The 16,391-nt window shown below is 37.2% G+C and overlaps 1 protein-coding gene across 7 annotated transcripts in view; it reads left to right on the top strand.

The window, feature by feature from the left end:
- The window catches only part of tnikb (TRAF2 and NCK interacting kinase b), a 59,228-nt gene that overhangs the window by 19,610 nt on the left and 23,227 nt on the right, over window positions 1-16,391 (top strand). For all 7 annotated transcript variants that reach the window (XM_081353427.1, XM_081353426.1, XM_081353424.1 and 4 more), the window contains exons 3-13: window positions 5,808-5,864; window positions 7,146-7,271; window positions 8,993-9,103; window positions 9,237-9,327; window positions 10,994-11,124; window positions 11,241-11,295; window positions 12,403-12,481; window positions 12,606-12,781; window positions 13,694-13,760; window positions 13,876-14,074; window positions 15,062-15,178. In XM_081353427.1, the coding sequence (XP_081209553.1) occupies window positions 5,808-5,864; window positions 7,146-7,271; window positions 8,993-9,103; window positions 9,237-9,327; window positions 10,994-11,124; window positions 11,241-11,295; window positions 12,403-12,481; window positions 12,606-12,781; window positions 13,694-13,760; window positions 13,876-14,074; window positions 15,062-15,178 (1,209 nt within the window). The remainder of the gene's footprint in view (window positions 1-5,807; window positions 5,865-7,145; window positions 7,272-8,992; window positions 9,104-9,236; window positions 9,328-10,993; window positions 11,125-11,240; window positions 11,296-12,402; window positions 12,482-12,605; window positions 12,782-13,693; window positions 13,761-13,875; window positions 14,075-15,061; window positions 15,179-16,391) is intronic.

The following is a 16,391-nucleotide window of genomic DNA, read 5'->3' as shown; positions in this document are numbered from 1 at the left end:
ACTACACAAATTTTTGCCTCGATTTACAGTCTAGACGAGTCGATGCTAGTTGCCGAAAGTCACAACCAATCTGCAGATTTCAGTTGACCGATTTCACAGAACATTTCTGGGAAATTTTCAGAAAAAAAAAAAAAAATCCTCAAGTTCCCAAAAATTCTGGAAAGTTTCTGGAAATGTTGCTACCCTTGTAAACACCCATAAGAAACACAACCAGTTAGGCTCAGGTGAACCAGAAACCTAGTCGTTCATAGGGCTGGGCATTGACACAAATTTGATTCGATTTCAATTCACAAGCTTGCGATTCGATTTCTATTAAATTTCAATCGATATCGATTAATTGGCCCTATCAGATACAGTACATTTAAATTTCATCAAGGTAATGTTTTTAAACTGATTTTGTAAACTATACAGGGAACCCCAGTTGGTACATCACTATAATATTAATGGTTCAAATTAACTGATTTGTACACTACTTACATTTAAATTACACAATATTTTTTTTTTAAATAATGTTTTTAATTACAAAATATGTTTTTAATTGTTTCTACTCGCTTTTTTTTATATATAATTTTTTTTAATGGTGGCTGTCATAAAAACATGACAGATTTATTCAAACACATTAAATATTGAAGAACAGGTAAATTAAAAGTACAATGAATATGAAATACAGTGCATATATTTAGCAAAATGCTACTCTCTAGAGTAAATTTTTACTCTTTAGTAATATTATTTTTATATAAATATAAAAATAATATTACTGTATTGTGCATCCCTAGATGAAAGATGGATTCTTGAGGTTTGAGAATCGATTTAAAATCGAGAAATCAATATTATTTTACCCAGCCTTAGTCATTCAGACAAACCACCGACTTGTTGATTTATGCACATCTCTAACTCAAAACATCTCAGCAACCACATACCAACTCCCTGGCAACCACCCACAACACCCTAGCATTATAGCAGCACATTTCATGTTAAAGTTCCCAAACATCTGGTTTGACATTTTCAGTGGTGCCTTAGCATGTTCTTCTCACCCATGAATTATAAGATAAACACAGAGCTTATGGTTAAATAAGGAAGTTTCCACAATGAGGTTCTAAATAAAACACCAACTTCCTGCATTCCTTAAGTGACTGCAGGGCATGTGGTCTTTTGAAGGCTGTTCTCTGAATGGAAGATGAGTGAGGAGATTCTGGCCCCTCAAAAGCTCTCACAGAGACTTAGCTGAGAGGGTCATGCTAGGTCACATGTCTCAGGAACAAGAGGAGCTTGTAGAAAAGTGTGAAAATCACAAACCTCCTCCGCCTTCCAGGCCTGTTGCTAGGCTACGGAGAGGAAGTGGTGCGTTGTGCTTTTCTTTTTTTTTCTTCGCACTGGCACCCTGTGTCTACCGTTAAGCGGTACAAACATACACCAGTCTTGCAGTGACAAATAACTTCCTGATCCTGAGTGTACAATAATAATAATGGTTCTGTTTTCACAGCTTATACAATATATATGACTGTCATTGCAGTTGTTTGGCTTCCCTACCTTCCAGCAGACACTGTCTTAATTCTCATGATTGGATTGTTGAGTGTAGCCAATAGCAGCCGTGATGATGAAACCGCACAGCAATGTCTTCCTGACAACATTTTGCGTCTACAGTTACAATGCATTACTATCCCAAGCTCTCCGATAGCCATTTGCAGTCATTTCAGATATAATAGGAACAGACCTCAGTATACATTTCAGCTGCCAGTCTAGATTAGATGGGTTCTGTGACCACATAGTGTGCTTATCTGTTTGGCTTCTAAAAGCATTTGCATCCATCACACTTAGGCTACAAAAAAAAAAAGCTGCAAAATGTGCATGACAAAACTAATCTTTTTAAGTATAAAACTTCCTATGACTTTGTTGAAACTGTGTAATGCTGTACAGTATACATGTGTATGGAAGTACCCAGATTACCTCCTGCAGATGTACACTACAGTAGAGTGCACTTCATGATGTATAGCAATCGACTTAATAATAATTTCCATTTTTAACTTCTCTTTGTTTACTCATTACTTTTACTTTAATTTAATAAGATCTTACCTGAAAAAGTTTTAGGCCGTGCGTCCACTAGGGGCATAACAAAACACTCATGTCACAATTTGATACAAATCGCGATACTGAACTCACGGTACGATATTACCCGCATATATAGTTGGTTGGATTGGTATTTGCCCCCCCACCCCCCTCTCCTCCACTGTGATTGGACGGCTGGGTAAAAAAAAATAAGAAAAAAAGTGTCCTTTGGTGGACTCAAGGCTTGAGTTTTTATTATATGTACATTTTAATCTTTTAATATATATAAAAAAAAAACTGTCAAAGTGTAAGACATTTTTGCATAAAACTGCAAAATCGTATTTATCAAAATAACCATATTTATTTTCAAAATGTAACATGAAATGTAATGTCGTCATGTAACAACAGTTTGAAACGGTTTTCGTTGCATACTGTTTTGCATTTTGTTTCTAAAAATAGTGGACACTATGCGGCATATATGTTAATGCAGTATGTTAATATTTCATTCTGAACATACTGTACTTATTTGTATCACTAATATTGCATGGTCGGCACATTTGTGCCTGGCTTTATTATGGCTTATGGCGGTTGAGGACAGTCTTATCTTACACGTCGGGGCTCCAGAACTTTTCAGTTAATCTCTGTCAGGATGCCAGATGGTTTTTCCAGTTAGCAGTCGGCCATGTGAATCTTCTCATCAGGAGAGACGTGGAGCTGCAGAGCTCAAATCCATCACACATGCACCCATTCAACATGTCCACACATCTGATTCACTAATATGCCAGCATAATTTATTACAATTAGTCGGTTGTATTATTATGATGATTGGCTTATGTGTTCTGTCACAGATGTATCCAAATTAGCCAACGTTTTTGTCTAGTCAGCATGTCTTTCCAGTTCAAAAGCTTCACCCCTTCCAAGCCATATCTTTTCTCTCATGTTGTCCTAAACCTGTATGAGTTAGAGTAAAGGATGACAGAATTTTTATTTTTGGGTGAACTATCCCTTTAAGACGCATAGCATGACAAGCACCACTGACCCCCTGGGGGTTATACAGTAGAAACCTTTACAGTTTCGAATGATGTTACTCTTATCTATATGACCTAAAATACGGAGTATTTTAAGTTGTTTCCGCTGTTATCAGGAAAAATTGCAAGTGATTCCACCAGTGCCTCCATGTCATGCTGTAAGTGTGCTATACATTATCTTCCACTCTGCACAAACACTTGGATATGTGCCTAATAATAGTACACATTTATCTAGGTTAACGTTAGAGCGAGCAACCATGTAAAGTTGCTACTTGCATGTTTCAAATGATAAGCCATATTTGAGGTCGATTTCCTGCTCGACATACTGTAATTAACACAAGGACTTACATGACTTTGCCACAAGTTTTTTTTTTTTTCGGCGATTAACTGGCTGAAATTTTGGTCGAGTAAGCATCCCATATACTGTGTTTTCAGAGTGGCTCAGTACTAAATGTTCTCACAAACTCCAGCTTTGCAAGCGCTGTGAGTTTAAAGGGGGGGTGAAATGCTCATTTTCACTCAATCTCCTGTTAATCTTGAGTACCTATAGAGTAGTATTGCATCCTTCATATCTCCAAAAAGTCTTTAGTTTTATTATATTATATTAAGAAAGATAGGAAGTACCGAGTCTTTCCGGAAAAAAACGAGCGGCTGGAGGCGGGCCGTGTGGGCGAAGCTAAAGCTGTGCTAACGCGCCGCGCCAGTAACAACACACAGAGACAATAGATTAGAAGCAGTTTTACTCACCGAACCTTTATCATTGTGACTGCTCGATCCTTAAGCATTAGACGATCTGCAAATCCGTCGATCTGGGCTTTGTTTATAAAACAATCATCGTCGAAATGCAGGGAACAAACAGTCTTGCACAACCTCCGTTGATGTTCTGAAAAAACAAACTCCATCCACTGGTCCCTTAACGCCGGGTTCTTTGGGAATCTGTGCAGGGTTGTCTTGCCCTGGCAACCAAAAACACACTTCTTTGGTGACATTGACTTCCCAAAAGCCGGGCAGGGCGCTTTGATGGCGAACTGCTTTCGCTCTCTTTCTCTGGTCTACGGATGCGCGCGCGCCCGCGACCTTACCGGAGAAGTGCCCTTAGGACCCATATTAGGAAATTCCGTTACATCTGACGTCACAAAAAAACTTTCCGAAACTTGAGACAAACCGGAAGGACAATTTTTGGCACAGAAATACTCCTTCAAACGTGCAATTAAATTTTTGAAACTTTGTCCATGTTTAGCATGTGAATCCAACTCTTGAACAGTGTAAAAAACTCAGTATGCATGAAATAGCATTTCACCCCCCCTTTTACATGCATTTAGGAAAGGCAAAACGTGCTAGTTTTGCTTTTTTTACATTCACATTTGCATAATTTCATAGGGATGTGTACAGCATTTCATTTTTATTACACCATTGAAATATTAACTTAAAATCTCAGGGGGTACTTCAAGTAAATGTTTAACGTCTAAGAAATTTGGCTGTAAAAAAATGTGGGAACCCCTGTTTTAGAGAGAATTGTGGCTGATATGTAAGCTGATATATATAATATATTACGCTTTTTTATTTAATGTTAGTAAATAACACATGCTGCAGTCCAATTTATGTTTATTTTGTGTAATATTTACTAAATTAGGATTTAATTTGAACTTGAAAAAATGTACCTAAATAAACAGATTTATACTATACTACTAAGTCTCGATTGTGACACTTATCGGTCGATGCCAATAATTAAAAAATGTTCAATTTCAGCCGTGGCGATATATCTGTCGACAACTAGTAAAAATCGAATTATTAGACGCTCAAATTGGGATCAAGTAAAGACATATTCAAACCATGGCTCCTACGAGTGTCTGTGTTTGATAAAATGTCGAAAGTTCCCTTCTCTTCTTATTTTTATAAGCCATGGGGTTTGTCTGGGTTTCTCCACTCAGTAGAGGTTGAAGTTGTTAATGAGCACTGATGAGACTTGTATGACGCTCTCTCCTCATGTCCTTCTTTCTGTTTCCCACCTTTTTTCGCTCCTTCCCTCCTTCTCTCGCTAAAACATCTCTGCTCAGAATCAAAGCGGTGGGAGTGTGTTGGGTGAGGAGATGAAGTGTGCATAATTCATTCTGAAGAGCACACACTGGGTGATTCTGCCATTCAGATGAATTCACTTCTGCTCAGATCTGCTGCGGTATCTCCTGCTATTGTCCCGAAACTCAGGACCTGCTGTGCGTGCAGATGATCTGTGTCCACGGTGTCTGTTTCCCTCATTCTGGTTATGAAATGAAATTGAGCTCAGGGGAAGTGAGGAACTTAACAGGTAAACAGGAGGGAATTGGGGGAGACCCGTGACAGTGATTTCCATTTCCACATTCCTTCAGTTCCTCCATAACAGCGCAACGGTCCAACTTGCATAACGCTTTTGGAGGTTCATCCAATCCAAACAGAGTTGTCATCTGGTGGCATTGTAACACACACACACACAATCACAAACATAAAATGGCACAGCCAAGAGCCCGAGATCATTCACACAGGTTTTTGGGACTGTTTCAATCATTTTAGGAAGTGAGTGTTTTTTTTTTTTTCTTTCTCTGCTATTACGTAAGGATGGTGCCTGCCAGAGAGGCTTACGTCAACCTATTCTTCTGCCACAGATAGATCTCATTACCACACGTTCAATAATGCTGGCATGATGTTAGTATGATACTTGTAAATTATATTTCCTCTCTCCTTTCTTTCTCTCTTCAGGGACGCCACGTCAAGACAGGCCAGCTCGCTGCTATCAAGGTCATGGATGTCACAGGGGTAAGAGCGCAAGCGGTGCAGGCCATGACAGTTTCAGTTTGACTTTTACACTTTCACACTTGCCTTTTGTGCATGATGTCATTCAAACACACACAAACATGAATGGGTCATTCTCAGTGACATTTGTAACTCTCTTTATCAAGTCATTTGAAATTACAAAAACATAGTACCGGGTCTTTAACCACCATAGACGTTGAAGGACCAACATAGGGACACACATCATTCCCTCAATATTCAGATTATTAGTCAATCATGGGATTTTCAAATGCATCAAGCATATTGGAATATTTTAATTGTAAAGATTTTTTTAAATTTCATTACAAGCTAAATATTGACTTCTAAAATATTTTATTAAAGTCTCTTATACTCACTAAGGCTGCATTTATTTGCTTATAGAGAAAATATATATTATATATATTTATATTTGTAATATTACAAACAGTGGTATTGTGAAATATTATTACAATTTAAAATAAAATTTGAGTATATTTTATATGTAAGTTATTCCTGTGACGTCAAAGCTGAATTTTCAGCATCATTACTCCAGTCCTCAGTGTCACATGATCCTTTTGAAATCATCCTAATATGCTTTAAATGTCTTTATTATTATCATTGTATCATTGTGCTTCTTAACATTTTTCTGGAAACTGTTCAATTTTTCCCTGGATTCTGTGATGAATGTAAAAAAGCCAAAGTCTTTTGTTACATTACAGATTAATACAGTACATTACAGTATTCATTTCTTTTGAAAAAAATTCACTGACCCAAAACTTTTAAAATATGAATAAAAACGATATTAACATATATTAAAATATTATCTTTTGTATAGTTTTTATTCAATAACCCATTACACTGATATTCTGAAGTTTTTTATGTTAAAATACTATTAACTATGACTATAAGTAAGCCATTTGTATTCTGTCAAGCATTGTCAAACCATTGCTTTTGTCTGAGAATTCCAACCAGCCTGCATAGCAACAGACTCAACCAATGGGATGAGTTTGGGGCGGGGCTTTCTGTTTGGATGGTGAATGACACACTGTTTGAGGAAACCTGTTAGAAAACAATCATTTTATCCACAATTAGTTGTTGCTAGTGGCACAGAAAGTACACACTTCGCCTTGAAAAATAACAGTAATACAAATGATGTACTTTTACTGTTAATTATATGCAGTAGTATATCACACTGTAGAACACAAATGGGGCTATTTCCTGACAATGACTTGCTCACAGACCAAGATGCATGATATTTGCATAAGTGTTGTCTGTTTTATTTGACAGGATGAGGAGGAGGAGATCAAAGCTGAGATCAACATGCTGAAAAAATACTCCCACCATCGCAACATCGCCACCTACTATGGTGCCTTCGTCAAGAAGAACCCACCTGGCATGGATGACCAGCTCTGGGTCAGTCTTCACCAGTAGTAGGCGAAAAGAATCAGGGTTATTCAGTGTGTGATTGTTTCATTGATTTTCTATGTAGTACAGTACGATGTTAAGGAGTAGATAGCTAAATGTAATGATGTTAACTACATTTTAATAATAATAATAAAAGAACAAACTTTTATTTTCATTTTCAGTAGTGTGTCAGTAGTTTAGCTGTTTTCAAAACAATGTAGATTTGTCATTCATAGGTAGTGCAGCATGACAAAAAAAAAAAAAAAAAAGTACTATTTTTTACCTTTGAGGTATAGTGAAGACAGGAAGTGAACTACTTGTCGAAGCACTGCCCACAAAGCTATCGACCTAAGTAACAGAAAAGTAAACCTGAAATAAGACCACAAATGTGCATTCAATTAGTATTTTGTTACTTAAGAAGCTAAAGCCTCAAAATACCTTCCTCATCCCTGGTAACGGTTACCGAATTCTCAGTCAGAAACGCAGTGTTCACACTCTGTACAGAGGTGCCGAGGCCTTGGTGTTTTTACCATTGAATGCAGACTGCCAGCCTCATTTCCTTTGTGGTGAGCTGTGTCGTTCTTTTTGCCCAGCAACATAAAAATAAATGCGACACTGAAGACATTTATTTGCACAAGAGCCTCTGTCAGCACAACCAGCCTTCATTGGGGGTCTTTGCAAGAAGGATTTCCCTTAGAGACAAAAACAGTGTTGCCAACTCAGCAGTCGTGACTTTGGAGAGTCCCAGAGGCCAAACATATTTAGACCCATCTGAAGGCTGGCTCAAGAGAGCATTCAAAACCAATCGGTGTTTCAGAAATAACATCATATTCTGCTCATGAATTACATTTATTGACTTTTATTGTGCCCCAGGGGCCCCTAATGAGAACAGGGCTCTTTTTATGAATGTCTTGGGAGAAAATGTAAAGGCAAAGAAGTAAAAACACAACTGGGTTTAGAAGTTTGTATGCCACTGCCACTTACTAAAACTCTATATTAAAGTAGGGCTAAAAGGGAAAAAAGAAACTGCTTGGCTTGAAGTTTTTTATTTTATTATTGTGTCAAATCTTTTTCTCTGGACACAGTTGTGAAATTCCCCCTTTTTAACCACTAATACTTCTTATTGTACCCTTCTATCTTGGCATTTAAACTGAAGTGGGAAAATGAAGTTGCCCTGGGACAGTTGTGTCACTTATAGACCTAGTTCCGCTAAAAAGCGTGAATTTGTGAGTGTGAGTGTTAAATGCGGTGTCTAAATAAAACACCGGTTCTGCCACTTGTGTTCTGATGTAGCTAAAAAAAAGTAAAAAATAAAGAACTTTATAGCTCAAATGTATTTTTTATTTTATCAAATTTTGTTCCTCAAATCATCTATGGTATTTGACACCCTTGCTTTGTCCTCAAATTTAATTTCAGAGGATATTAAATAATATTATGTAAATGTAAAGAGAGAGGAAAAGATAACAGCTGAATCCCCACAGTGACTTCAATTCAAAATCCAGAAAATATTGATTGTTAGTTTATAGAGAGAGAGAGAAAGAGAGAGAGAGAGAGCTGATTAGCCAGTATTTCAACATCAGTTCCTGTTCACGTCACACATGACCTCTAAATGGAAATAATGCTTTTAAATTTATTACAAAGTCTGTATGTGTGACAGCGCCCTAGCATTTTTATCATTCTTGTGGCTTATTAGATTTTATCCTAATTTTGTTGGGGTGCTGTGTCTGTAGTTGGTGATGGAGTTTTGTGGTGCCGGTTCAGTAACGGACCTGATAAAGAACACCAAAGGGAACTCTCTAAAGGAGGAGTGGACTGCCTACATTTGCAGAGAGATCCTCAGGGTGAGTGTGTGTGTATGTGTGTGTGTATTCTGGACCACTAGAAAACTTATTAGCTTCCAGATGTGTTATTTCTGATGGGTCCCTCATTTGATCTTCTCCAGTTAAATTTAACCTCTTCATCTGGTTTTGATAGGGTCTGACCCACTTGCATCAGCATAAAGTCATCCATCGTGACATCAAAGGTCAAAACGTTTTGCTCACAGAAAATGCGGAAGTCAAACTTGGTGAGTTCACGCCCCTGACAGCTGTAACACAAAAACACAATGTACATTATATACCATCTAGTTTATAAATGTTAGAAGGTCATTCTGCCATTCAGCATTGCAGTCTGATAGCCACTCCCCCTCTGCTACGAATAGAAAGCTAGGAAAATTAAGTGCAATAAGTGTCCAACATTCCACTTTTTTTTTTTTCGTTAAATTAGTGCGTCATCTGGGTATTTAAATTGTACCTTTTCTTTTTGGAATTTACAGTGTGAACATACTACTGGCGCTATTTATACAAAAAAATGGTTTAACTAAGGAAAAGCAGCAATTAGGGATGCACTGATATGAACATTTTGGTCGATAAGCGATAATTCTTTATATTTGAAAGCCGATAACCGATATATTTGCAGATAAATCTGATCCAAATTTTTGAGAGCCTGATTTCAAAAACAAAATTCCCATTAAAAGGCATATCCCAAGCTGTTTAAAAGGCATATCCCAATGTTTCTCATTATAATTTTATGTAGCCTATATGACAGACTGGCACTGCACTTAACTGTATGTTCCTTTTTGAAGTGATTTTAATCATAGTTCAAGCTATTTAAAACCATCATGCATCTGAATAATTCATTATTTATCGGCTTTAATATATCGGCCAAATGTTGTTATCGGGCCGATAACTATAACATAAAAATGTACATATATCGGCCGATATATTGTGCATCCCTAGTAGCAACAATGCTAACTAAACTAAATTTGATCTTGCAATAGCTTACAAATGAGATAAAAGCATTAATCAAACATTGTTCATTTAAATGAGAAACTATATTCATCAAAAACTTCAACAAAAAGTTTTGGGTCAATAAGATTTTTGTTTTTGAAAGAAATCTCTTATGCTCACCAAGGCTGCATTTATTTGATCAAAATACAGTAGAAATTTTAATGTGAAATATTATTACAATTTAAAAACTATTTTCGATTGTAATATATTTTAAAATGTGATTTTTATGGCAAAGCTGAACTTTCAGCATCATTACTCCAGTCTTCATTGTCACATGATCCTTCAGAAATCATTCTAATGCTGATTTGGTTCTTTTAGTAACAATGTAAAAGCCTTTGTATCTTTTGATCAATTTAATGCATCCTTGCTGAATAATTTCTTAAAAAAAAAAAAATCTTACTGACCCCAAACTTTTGAACGGTAGTGTATGTTTTCAGTTTGATGTCACATAATTTAAGGTCCTTGTGTTTGTGCCAGATAAATACTACACTGTTGTTGTTTTTTTAATTAAATGAACTGATAATTTAACAGTCAAGATATTACCCCTTTAAATGGCTTCAGTGTAGATATGTTGTATCTAGCTACTTTTTCAGTAAGTACTTTGAGTTATGAGAAGCTCGTAACTCCCTCAATGTTAGTTTGTGTATGCTTGTTTTTGTGTTGAGGAACCTGTGACCCTCCTCTGGAGTTATTAGGGCTTGTCATTGAGTTGTTTGAGTTTGGGAGACAGTTCCGGATGGTTGCTATGACAACGCTGCCTGCGGTGAGGAGGGAAGAGTGGCACAGAGGCAGATGGCAGAATGCACTTCATCAAAGACCTCTCTGCTCGTTACTGCACGCAGACACATTAAGGCCAAATCTTCCCGGTGTGTTTGTGTGTGTGTGTGATTGCGTGTTTTACAGTTGATTTTGGTGTGAGTGCACAGTTGGACCGCACCGTCGGTAGGAGGAACACTTTTATTGGCACACCATATTGGATGGCTCCAGAGGTCATAGCCTGTGATGAGAATCCAGACGCCACATATGACTTCAAGGTATTTCAAGCGATTCTTAATTACGCTGTCACTTTCTTCTCACAGAACCTGATTGCTTTAGTGTGGGGGTCTTGTTTGGCTTAAGGCACAAATCCTAAAACACCTTTTTCTTACAGAGTGATCTGTGGTCGTTGGGAATTACGGCTATTGAAATGGCAGAAGGAGCCCCTCGTAAGTCTAACACAATGCAATATGATGTTAAAGTACCCCTATTATGATATTGTTTTGGGGTCTCCTACAATAGGTTTACAAGCATCCAAGGTCAAAAAACTATATGATTTTCTCATAATTTACATTGTAGCATCACCTCTTTTCTCACAGTGTCTGAAACAGTTCAATTAAGGATTCAGTCTCTAAGAGAGCCTGCTCTGCTCTGATTGGTCAGATGGCTCAGTCTGTTGTGATTGGTCTACATGATGGAAATGAAACGCCCATTACCATATCTGAATTTCAGCTCTGGATGCTTCCTCAACACTTGTATACACAGTGATATGAACCGTAACGATGACGTCGGTTTTACAGTATCAAACTCTTCCAGTTTCAGCTACAGGTGGAACTCGAAAAATTAGAATATTGTAATTCAATAATTCAGTAATTCAACTTAAAAGGTGAAACTAATATATTATATAGACTCATTACATGCAAAGTGAGAAATTTCAAGCCTTTATTTGTTATAATTTTGATGATTATGGCTTACAGCTTATGAAAACCCTAAATTCAAATTCAAAATCTCAGAAATGTTTAAGATTTTCAAAAGCTATATGCCATAATCATCAAAATTATAACAAATAAAGGCTTGAAATATCTCACTTTGCATGTAATGAGTCTATATAATATATTAGTTTCACCTTTTAAGTTGAATTACTGAAATACGCAAACTTTTGCACAATATTCAAATTTTTCGAGTTTCACCTGTGTAACTACAGTGTTTGAGGGTGGTTCAAAATAGACGTTCAGCCAATGAAGGCTATAGATGGGCGTTATGCAAATTTGTTACAAACCTACGTAGGTTCGAGTAGGAAGTAAGGAATTACTGACGACTCGTTTCAGGAATCTGTTCTTTCTTTTGGGAGACAATAACTCCATTTAGTGCTCACATTGACCTTTGAAACCTTGCAGAACTTTTACATTCACAAACAGCTATATTACACACTACATGAAAGGTAATATCTGGTAAAGTATATTAGAGGCACTTTAAACACATGATGGGTGTATTTTCTATGAAATTTAATATGAACACAGTGATTGCTAAATGCACACACTTGTCTGTTTCCTCAGCGCTGTGCGATATGCATCCCATGCGTGCGCTTTTCCTCATACCCAGAAACCCAGCTCCCCGACTCAAGTCCAAGAAGTGGTGAGTCAAGCATGCCTGAACCCCACGCCATTTTGAATATACACTTCAAACCTACACGTGATGATTATAATAAAGAGGCCTGAGCGTCAAAACGGGGGAAACTCAATTCTGTCATTCTATGTAGGTCTAAAAAGTTCCAGTCATTCATTGAAAGCTGTTTAGTGAAGAATCACAATCAGAGACCGAGCACTGAACAGCTCATGAAACATCCCTTCATCAAAGACCTCCCCAACGAGAGACAGGTCCGAATTCAGCTCAAAGACCACATTGACCGGACCAAAAAGAAGAGAGGAGAGAGGGGTGAGTTTACTTTGTTTCTGTTTGGGCTAGGTTGAATAATTATAATAATAGATTGAATTGATTTTAATCAATCCTCGTTTTTGTGAACCGATATTGATTCTTAAATCTCAAGCTTAATCCGTTACATGAACGGAACCATTATTTGTAGCACAACACCCTACCAATAATTGCAACTGTTACTTTTGATATGATTTGAAAAGTCTCAGCTTTCAAATTCTGTCAATTTGATCTTGAATTTCAAACAATACATCTCTTTTTGGAGTTCTTTAATGTGGCATGACAGATCGCTGTAGCGCCTCAGGCATGTGAATCATCTCTCCCTCTTTAATAGTTATAGCAAGACATAAACATGAATGAACATCAGAAGGTATGTTGAAAGATACTGAACAACTTACTGAAATGCGGCATGTCTCGTGTAATTAGAAAGACATCACTAAAACAGCTTCAGTGTCCATAGCTAGATAAGGAGCATTTTGCTAAAGATATGCACTATGTTCTTTATATTTCTTACCTGTAAGTGAATATACTGTATATAAATTATGTATGTTTGAATAAATCTGTCAGGAAATTTTAGCGTTTAAATGTTTATTTAAAAAAAATACAATTATATTTCTACTAATATTCGTTGAAAAGGTTTATATAAAAACTGCCTTGATGCAATTTTCTAACTTATTATATTTATTTTATTATTGTTTATAATATAATTTCTTCTTTATTATTATTAGTGAGAGTGACCACTATTAAACAACAATTTTTTGTCAACTTTTTTTGTTTTATTTGCTAATTTTTGAATGTGGATATTTTAGGATATGTGACACAATTTTTCTTACAACATGAATCGGCCTTTAATCTTAAAAGTTGTATTCCTAAAAACCTTCATCTTACAATGCTGTGCTTTTTTTCTTCTTCCAGACGAGACGGAATACGAGTACAGTGGAAGTGAAGAGGAGGAGGAAGAGCGAGACATAGGAGAGCCGAGGTACATAGACCTTTTACGCTCACCCACACACACACACACACACACATAAGTACATGTGGTTATAGTGGAGATGTGATTTACTTAACGTCTTGATTATTTAATGTCTTCCTTACAGCTCCATCATAAACATTCCTGGTGAGTCGACCCTGAGGCGGGACTTCCTGCGTCTGCAGTTGGCCAATAAGGAGCGCTCCGAAGCCCTGAGAAGACAACAGCTAGAACAGCAGCAGAACGAGGAACACAAGCGCCAACTACTGGCCGAGAGACAGAAACGCATTGAGGAACAAAAGGAGCAGAGGAGGAGACTAGAGGAGGTAAGAGGAGAGGGATGAGAAATACAGTTTAATTACTGTGGGTTGCAGACATGTTTCGAAAATCTTCAGCATAGAGTCATATTAGATTTATTCTATTTTATTCTCTTCCAAAACATCCTTAACTAGTGGTTCTCAACTGGTTTTGCTGTAGGCCCCTTATTATACATTTATTATCAAGTTATGACCCAACATAATAATATCAACTTTAATAATATCATAAGCAATAGGCAAAATGATTAACAACAACAGCAGACATGGATCAAACATGTCATTAGTATTCACCATATTTCCAGGTGACAGAAGAACAATAGCAAAATATATGGGAAGCTTTTACTTCTGCTATCCTGTATGATTATGTGCTTAATTGCATTTTATTATTTGCATTTAGCGTTGTTGTTCCTTGCAACCATATCGGAACAAACAGACAATATGATTTGCTATCGTTCTTGTCACATTCAGACACGCACTTCCTGTACTCTATTTTGTGTGTGTGTGTAATGGCTCATGAGATGACTTTTTAATGTCCCTGGGAGACACTGAGCTATGATCAGTCCACAAGAAGGTTACCCAGCATATTGGGAATTCTTCAAACGGGAGACAAAGAAAAACGAAGCTCATTTAACCAGTAGAGATATTCCCGAGTTATGTGATGTAGGGTTTTCTCAGTAGGGGAGCGAACAGAGAACCTGTAGGGATGAATCAGGTGGCTCGGCTGGGCGTCAACCTCTCATTCAGCACATCTATCTCCCGCTGGTCCGCTGTCAGGTCGCCTCATTTCAGCACAGCCCCTGTCAGCAGCCCCTGCTGGGGAAAGACCATTCAGCATGGCTGTCTGCTCCAAATGCATTGTCTTTTACACCGCCACCTAGTGGTAAAAGGATCTGCATATGCTAGTGTGAATCAGGGCCAAAAATTTGACTTTGCACTGAGATTAATATATAGGAATGAGAGGGTCATTAATGAGGGCTTGTGTTTATAATCTCACAGCAACAGCGACGGGAGAGAGAGCTTCGAAAACAGCAGGAGAGAGAGCAGAGGAGGCGCTATGAAGAGATGGAGCAGCTCCGCAGAGATGAGGAGAGGAGACATGCTGAGAGAGAGCAGGTACATATGTACACACATCCACGATCATTTATGGCTTATTGTGGTTGATCAATATTTTTTGGCTGCTTTTATTCATAGTAAAGTAGAAAGAGGGCAAGAAATGATTTGGAGAATTATTTCAGGACTGAAAATGTTAAATTTTTCAGACTGTTATGTATAGGTCTATCACTACAATCTAACCTATAATCCGCTATGCGAAAAGAGATAGGGCCGCAAAACCGAGAACTGACAACTGCACACATATGAACAGGAAGAGAAGAAATGAAGTGATGTGGCGGCTTCACACTCTCACACTCCATATGCTAACAAACTCCCAATGATTTACCGCTACTGAGATGGAGACAAGATGTACTTTCTGTTAATAAATGCCACATGTATATGACAGATAAGAATTAAAGTGTCCATTATTTTGTTTTATTATATTTTATTTTATGCTTTTGCAGTATTTTCTCCTCTGAAACGTTCTAAAATAATGGTTCTCAACTGGTTTTGCTCAGGCCCCAGATTTGAATTAAACCGGATTAAATATAAATATTAACTTGTTATACCCAACACAGAACCAAAGTTGTTTATCAGAAAATGTCTTTAAAAATATTCAAATTTTTTAATATGATCATGTACAATATGCAAGATTTTATGCAAAAATGCTGAATAACTGATATTCAGAACCAGTTTTTGCCTTTCGATGTTTGATTGCAGTGATAACCAAATAATCATTATTGAAATGCATTTTATAAAAACACAAAATTTATGAATATGTTAGTACAAAAAAAACACACAATTAGAACAATGTTTCATAAGTGAAAATGATTTTTGATCTGTCTCTCCATGTAAACACATACACACATTACTGCTAGGAATACGTGAGGGCATAAAGCAGACGTGCATGAAGACAGCATGTATCCATGCACTGTTTTTAAAACCCTCTCTTAATCAAATGTAATTCGACATGCACTTTGTTCTCAACTGTAACCATCCACTCAGATATTCATATCAGACTTTGACTTGCCTAAATCCCTTATTTGAAGCATTCTCTCCAGTCTATGACTCACTTCCTTCTGAAAGGGAAATGCTCTGCTGGATGGTAGGATAAGCACTCACCCACCCTTTCAAATGCAGTCGGGCCACTTGAGCCCTGTTCAGTAGTGAATGAGGATGTCTCAAGGGCTGTCTGTGTGAGTGTGAGTATGTGTAGAGACAAATAAGAATGACT

This window comes from Scardinius erythrophthalmus, assembly GCF_964197995.2.
Source record: "Scardinius erythrophthalmus genome assembly, chromosome: 22".
Lineage (NCBI taxonomy): Eukaryota > Metazoa > Chordata > Actinopteri > Cypriniformes > Leuciscidae > Scardinius > Scardinius erythrophthalmus.
This window is presented reverse-complemented; position numbering and strand designations above follow the sequence as displayed.